Source organism: Psittacula echo (genome assembly GCF_963264785.1).
Source record: "Psittacula echo genome assembly, chromosome: 2".
NCBI classification, from domain to species: Eukaryota; Metazoa; Chordata; class Aves; order Psittaciformes; family Psittacidae; genus Psittacula; species Psittacula echo.
The window spans coordinates 71,284,419-71,292,250 of NC_137737.1; the positions used below are offsets into that span (position 1 = coordinate 71,284,419).

At 49.2% G+C, this 7,832-nt stretch overlaps 1 protein-coding gene across 1 annotated transcript; it reads right to left on the reverse strand.

Annotated features, from left to right (window-relative positions):
* Positions 1 to 3,773: 3,773 nt before the first annotated feature.
* On the reverse strand, positions 3,774 to 4,982 carry PPP1R3G (protein phosphatase 1 regulatory subunit 3G; the record flags this gene model as incomplete). Its single annotated transcript, XM_080609671.1, is given in 3 exon segments — positions 3,774 to 4,714; positions 4,717 to 4,845; positions 4,940 to 4,982. Coding segments are annotated over 3 exon segments (1,113 nt in total).
* Between the last annotated feature and the right edge of the window lie 2,850 nt (positions 4,983 to 7,832).

The window sequence follows — 7,832 nt, forward strand, 5'->3', positions numbered from 1 at the left end:
CTGAAGAATGTAAAGGCTTTCTATTGAAAGAGTGCACCCCATAAATATTTATAGCAGTCTTTGGCAATATGCTAATCCAAGGCAAGTAATTTTCCCTCTCTTAAAAAGAATCATGAAAAACAATTAAGGTGATTTAATTACAGCCACGCAATAGGCAGCAGATTTTGAACTCCTGACAGATGAACATTCATCACAGTGCCATGTTACCCTAACCCCATAACACAAGACTCTGAACAGAATAGACAATTAAACCTAGATCATTTCCCCTACCTTCCTGCAGTACTTTGGGCTAGATCCAAATCCCAAAGAAGCCAATGGGAGCAGAAGCCAGGCTTTTCAAGTACTGACTGAAAGCCCCAGCTTTAAATAAAACAGAACTAGTTTGCATGCAAGTTTGCGGTTCTTCATGACACTAAAGTAAATTTAGCTTCGGAGTCCTTTTCTGAATCATGTAGATCAGAATTTAAATGTGAGAGGCAAAAAATGGCTCAAGGAAGATTTAACTTAGCTGTCCTTCACAGTTACCCAGCGCAGAGTTTCAACTGTATTAAACTTTCTGGTTCTGCATACACCTATAAAACCATTTGGCAGCTGTTTCTCCCCTAAACCCTTAATCCATGGGGAAACAAAGCAGAAATCTGAGTACAATGAAAATCTTTGGAGCTGGAATTTTTCCAAGAGTGCTAACAAATCTTTACCATTTCTTATATCTCAAGTTAGGGGAGGGAGAGTGTTTATGAGCACATTCTCCAGAAGTTACGCTCTGAGTCTATAAAATACTACGTTAACAGTAATGCAACCAAACAAGAAGAGTGCTTCACTTAACGCTTTACTGTGCTGGGACTTTTGATTTTACACAATTAAAAATACTCCATTTTGAAGCATTTCTTGAGTAAAGTTGCAATTATGCCATGTATCTCAGCCTATGACCACAAGCAGCAGCCCTGTGTTTGCCAGCATGCAGTACACACATGGTCTGGTTTGGATTCTTACACTACTGGCCAATGTAATCTTTGGTGAGGCTTTGCATTTCTGTAGCCCCCAGTAAGCTCATCTGTGAAAATGCAGAGCCGTGTGTGTAGGCAGTCTTTGAAACCTGCTTTGGCAATCTGTGCTTCTGTAAATTCTTAAAAGTACAAAAACGTGCTGCGGATGAAGAAGTGAGTGTGTTTGGGTCTTGTCTGAGCCCTGCCCAGACACAGCCATCAGGATATGGCTGCTCTTTAAATTCTGTTCAAGGAGAGAGGGATCCCTCCCCTCCCTTTTTTGGCAGAGCTTCCTTCTTCTCTAAAGCAATTAATAAACCAAACACAGACTAAGAAATGGGCTCCAGAAGCCTCAAATACTACCTTGCACTTAAACAAAGAATCAATTTGAATGCTGTTAGCTTCATGTATCGTCATAAGAGCACACCATTGACACAACTACCTGAAGAAAGGCTAATTCATACCAGATTATTTCACTTAATATCCTGCAATCCTGTAACACATGGCAGTTTTAAAACAAACTTGGTATTACTCTTAACAGCAAGGCAGTTTCTGAAGGAACTAAACACCTCTTTGTATTTGGCCATATTCTCACACAACGGTTTATGTACGGGTATCTGGAGACATTCAAGGCGAGGCTGGATGTGGTTCTGGGCAACCTGATCTAGTTGAAGATGTCCCTGCTCACTGCAGGAGAACTGGACTAGATGACCTCTGAAGGTCACTTCCAACTCAAACCATTCTATGGTTCTATGGTTCAGCGAGGAGGGAGACCAGGCTGTGTTTCAGAAGCAGGGCCTGTGTTAGCAAAACTGCGGAAGGTAAGTCTGAGGCTCCCTCTGCTTCATGTCATCTCCCCAGTAAGCCCCCTGCTTCTAGCTCTGGTTCTGAACCAGCTCTCCCAAGAGGCAGATTATTGGAAGATTCATTTTCAAGAATGGGGAATTACATAAAGAAGATTTTTTTTCTAAGGTGCACGTAATCGGCTTTGAGATGTTTCACATGTTTACGTTCTCTACATCTTCAGAGGAAATGAAGACGTGAGAAAACTCACAGTAGGCTCTTTTTAAAAGGAAAGTAATCTTCCAAGGCCTTGCTGAAGAACACACATCCATGACACAGTATTTTCTGTGTTCTGGCAATGTCTTATCTACTGATCTTTTCATCAAAAAAACTACCCTCAATTTTAAGACACTGTATCAGAAGAGAACAAGCGGAGTCAAAGCTGCAGAAGACCCAGAACAAAACTCAATCGACACCTGCCTATTTACCACCCATGCTAGTAAAGGTTCCTCACATCACAGCTCTGCCCTAGATGCCCCTTTCAAGAGCATACAGGGCCATCATGGACTTACAGGGCAATTTGCCTTGCTACCTATGGACAGGCAACATCCCCAGCTACAGTGAGGCACACCAACAGCTCGAGCCCCTCTGCACTCCACATGGTAGGGCAGGAGTGCAGCCACGTTGCAAAACCAGTAAATATCCCGTTACGTTTTGCTACACACAAAAAGAAGGATGTGTAATGGTGAGCTTTTAAACTTTTTTAAAGATTGTTTTATTCTTACAAACCCATTCTCATTGGTACTTTTTGCTTAATTTCAGGGCTTGGGGCACCAGTAGTAGTCAACCAAGTTTGCAGGGCAAGAGTGAAGACTACAGAAACCATTTCAAGTGCCCAGCGTGACAAAGCCCAACCGTGAGCACAACAAACCCCTTTCCCAGCAACATACAAACACTGAAAAGTATGTAGCAAAATAAGCTGAATAAATTAGAAATACTTGAGAAATGTGGTGCAAAATGTAATACAAGGAGAGCTGAACTAAGGCACTTGTTTTCATTTGTGACTGAGGACACCCTGTGTGTCTCATCCTCCTGTGAGAGGTCATCCAAACCAGTCACCACTCCCCAAACCTGGAAATGCCGAACTGTGTGCAAGACGGACACCAGCTTCTACTTCACAGTGCGTTACTCAAAGGTGTTACCAGAGTTCTTCTGATAAATGCAGCATCAGCAAATGCTTTAACTCCTCCTCTGTCCCGGTTTTAGACTTCTCATCTGTGCGAGAAGTCACCAGTCTATTTTAAGCAAAAACATTTTTGCAGAAGTCCCTGTTGGCTGCTATTAGCCAGGAGGGATGTGTGCACAGGCCTAGGGAAGGCAGGGAGCGGTATCAAAGTGTGCGGAGTGACAAAAACCAGAGCAGCCCAGTTCAGCCCCAGAGCCAGCCCCAAAACAGGCTGTTGTTCAGAGATGCCGCAGGCACAGTAAAGGTGGTACGGACAGGCAAGCCTGCCGTGAGGTTGACGGGTGCTCAGAGCAGTGAATCGTACTGTCACGGAGTCCATTCAACTAACAAAATAACTGAAAACACAAAGCACATCACGGCTGTCGCAGTACTGTCTCTGAAATGGATGTGAGAACAGGAAAACCTGGATCCAAAGTTACATCTGGAGCAAACACATCACAAAGTTTTCACACCAGCGCTCTGTGCAGTTCTGACTAATCAGGTAGGTGCAGTCAAGCCTGAATCAAGACCCCAAAAATTCACTTCAAGAGAGGAAAAGCAAAGCCCTACTCAGTCTCTTCTCTCCACAAAATAAAAGGAAAACGATTCCACAAGCCACAGCAACGCGACACTATGCACGTCCATCCTTTGCTAGAAAAAACGAAGCGGCCGCTCAAAAACCACCAGGTTTGGGGGCCTCTCCGGGGTGAGGCCCTCCAGAGAGGGCCTCGAGCGCGGAGCTGCAGCCGCCTACCCCTGCCCTCCTGGTCGGGCGCCCATCAATCTCGGGGGGCTATCTCGGGGCAGCCGCAGCACCGCAGCGTGTAGTTGCGGCCGCCGTTGTTGTCCCAGAACTCGCCCTGCGGGCCGCGGTACCGGATGGCGAAGTGAAGGGCCGAGCCCTCCCGTAGGCTCGGCGGGACAGGCAGGGTGAAGCAGTAGCGCTCGGCCGGCAGGTCGGGGGGCAGCGGGGCGGCCGGGACGTCCAAGAAGGAGAGCCACTCGTTGAAGGTGTAGCGCACCGTCACCTCCTGGGGGCCGGGGCCGCCCAGCACTCGCACCGTGCCCCGCACGTCGGTGGGCGCCGAGGGCCGCCCCAGCCGCTCCAGGCAGACTCGCTGCCGCTGCAGCCGCTCGGCGCTGGGCTCCCCGCCGTCGGGGAAGTCTGGCACCAGGCGCGGCGTGGGCTGCGGCGGGTCCTCACCGGGCGGCAGCGGGTCCGGCTCTGCGGCGGCCGGGCTCTGCAGGCGGGACAGCGCGGCGGGCGGCACCTGCGGCTCCTCGGCGTCGCTGAAGTGCTTGACGCTGGCGAGGCTCAGCCCCAGCGAGTCGGCGAACTGCACCCGCTTCTTGCACTTGCTGCAACAGTCTTCGCCCGCCGCCGCTTCCTCCTCTTCCTCCTCCTCCTCTGCCTCCTCCCCCACCTCCTCCTGCCGCTCGCCGGGGCCGGGGGACGGCGGCCGCCCGCAGCGGCGCAGCTCCAGCAGCATCAGCTTGGCGTCGCGGGGCACCGTCGGGGCCGCGCCAAGAAGCCGCCGCTCTCCCGCCGCCGGCTCCTGCCGCGGGCGTGCGGGGCTCGCCATGGCGGGGCGCCCCGCTGGGCCCGTCCCGGCCGCCCCTGTGGCGGCGAGCGGGCGGGCCGGCACCGCTTTATCCGGCGCCCCCGCCGCAGGCCCCGGGCGAGGGGCGCGCCCACCCGCCGGCCCCGGAGCCTCCCCGCGGGCGGGACCTCCCGCAGCGGGCGGTACCGGGATGGCAGCCGCCGCGACGGGCGGTCACGCACGTCCTCCCGCCCGCGGCCCGCGCAGAGGCTCCCGACACCGCGGCGCAGGGGGAGAGCGGCGAGCAACGCTGCCGGGCGTTCAGAGGGCTGGGGGGGACAGACGGGGTGGGCAGGCACAGCCGCGCCCCGCGGAGCCAGCTGGGCCTGCCGGTGTCCTTTAACCGCCGCTGCCACCACCACTGCGGGTCCGGCGGGGTGAAAACATGGGGTCCCGGGCTGCTGGAGCGGGCTTCGTCACCATTACAGTTAATTATTATCGCCTTCCTCATCATCGTCATTTAGACTTCCTTCCACCAGTCGGAGACGCCCCGAAGAACGAGCCCCGGGGGTCTGGGTTAATAATGACGTCGGCCAGCTCCGCGCTGGCACCACCGCGGGGTCACGGCCCCCCGCTGGGGGCAGAGGCTGGGAGCGGGCCCCCGGCACCGGGGCTCAGCCTCTCCGGGCCCCGTGCAGCGCCGAGTCCGGCCCCTATACCCGGTTCCTCATCGGAAGTCCGTGTTCTGCAGCTGAGAGGCGGTGAGACTCGCGGCCCCTATGTTTAAGTTGGTTACCAGCCATCCTAACTGCAGAGAAGAGCTTTGAGACCTGAGCTCGAGGACAGAGCCCCAGAGGTAAAAGGAACACCAAAGGCATTCACTTTTTAAAGTATGATGCATTCTGTAAGAAAATCTCCTTAACCATGTTTTACCTACACTTGCTATCAGCAGCACTCTACTTGTGGAAAATCAAGTCCAAAGGCTCAGGAGGCACACACATATATGTACACGCACCCCTTTTGAAGGTCAGACTGTCTTTAAAGCTTCCAGTTAAACAAATGAAAAAACAGTCAGGGATGAACAACAAAATACAGACTTCGCCATGTAATCAAATAAAGAGAAATAGAATTCCTCTCTGTTTTGTTTTCTAAGGATGATGTGCAGTAAACAGCATCCTTATAACATGAGAACTTTATTAATATGGTGATATGCACATCTGAGAACTTTCCAAACTTAATTCTATAGTTCATATGTGCCACTGCTGTTTCTGGGGTGACTTGCACAGGTGACTGGAAAAACACTACATTATTAAACTTTCCTCCATTCTTCTACTCATGGGAGAGACACTAAAAAGCATCTGCAAATAACATGGTACTTTCTGAAGCAATATACTCCCACTATGGATTTATATGGGGGTTTTTTTCCCTTGCATAGTTTGCTTTATTTTTAGCATTAGTCTAGTTGCCAAAAAGCAGCCTCCCAATGTTAATGATTACAGTGCAGCTCAACTGAGTGTGCAGCCTGGGTCTAGCAGAGGAAGGAGTGCCAAAGCAGCAGAAACATCACTAAATGGCTTTCTTAGCAGAGAAATCTGTGAGGGTGTTCTTACTACACCTTGACTGAGGAGATGAACAGCAAACAGTTACTTAGAAGTGCCAAATAATCTGACTGCTCCAGCTTCTGGTCTTGCACTCGACATGGTTAGTAGTTTGTTTTAGAGTGTTGTAGGAAAAGGAACAAAGGACAAACATTCTCGCTGGCACTAGCTGTGCTAATGGAAAACATGATGAATACCAGTTTGCCATCAACTGCTCATCACTGCTGCTCTCCTGCAAGCTGTTGGCTGAACTCCTCAGGGGAGCACTCCTTTGCCTAGTCCAGTCCAAGCGAGCTGCTGTGCCACCGTTTCAGCTCTTTGAACTAACCAGACTCAGCTGCATCATACTAAACCACAGAGCATGCTCCCTAGTTACTCAGCTGAGGCATGCAATGCAGTGTAAGGAGGAGCATGATGGTCTTCCTTCACTGAACTGCTGGCAGGGAAGGCACTGGTTTCACCTGCTTTCACCATCACTCCCGAACTGCTGCTGGCAGTGGACAATATTGCGCTGCTCTCCTGTTAGCATGCACTTCGATGACCACAGGTTGGAACACAGGTGCCTTCTTACCTATGCCTGGAAATGAGGCCTCATGACCCACCTCTCCGAGGCTCGCAGCATTTCAGATTACCGAGCTAGAAAGAATAGATGATGTGTAGGTAATGGTGTTTAGTACTTACCATATGTCCAAAGTTTCTTAGATAAAATACAACACTACTGTTTTCTCAGAGCAATATTTGTTTTATGGTGAAGAAAACCAGAAATTAAGAGAACAGCTTTTACTTCCTCTTGTGGTGTTTGTTCCGCTAACGCATGCTTCTTCAGCTTTCCAAATCATTAACAAATGTTTTAAGCAGCAAGAGGAAAAACTGCCATTTGCTGGTAAGGCAAAAACCATTTGGACTTCTAGAAATTACAGAGGAATGTTAAAGGTTCAAGCAAAATAAGAGATAGCAAAAAGAGAAACTTAATATAAATATTGATAAAAGTTAAGTAATATTGTAGCAATTAATATACATTTCCTATATATATTCCATAAGTCTGGGAAACAGGCCTGCAAAAACAACTACTGTTCACAGAAATTAAGAAAAAGCAGTTAAGGCAACAGGAATCTATATTGCAGGAGAAGAATTAAAATCAGGCAATTAACAGCATACAAAGGGAAGTTGGATTTTTAGTGGTAATCGATTGCAACCATTCTGACAGGGAGCAATTTAAAATCAGATAAACCTTTACAAAAGGTGCTCAACTATGTGACAAACTACACCAGCAGACATTAGTTAAGGAGGCATTTAGTGTTGCCTCTTACATATTTCAAAATGGACTCTTAAGAAAGAAGGGCAATCAGGGTCTCAGGCTTCTATTTACCACATTTGTTATTAAAGAAAAATGTTGAGATAAAAGCAGAGGGCTTTCGTAGTAAAAGAGAGACAGCAAACTCACAGTCAGGAAGCTTTTTGCATTCCCTGAGCTTTGACCAGATATGTTTAAGGTCATAAACTGCACAAAGGATCAAGACAGCACCTTCTTTTATTTCCCTGCTTCTTGTTTCCCAACTGCCCACCTTGTCCCCATCCTGCACTGAAGACACACAGAATCATGGAATCATAGAATAGTTAGGGTTGGAAAGGACCTTAAGATCATCTAGTTCCAACCCCCCTGCCATGGGCAGAGGCACTTCACACTAGATCATGTCAC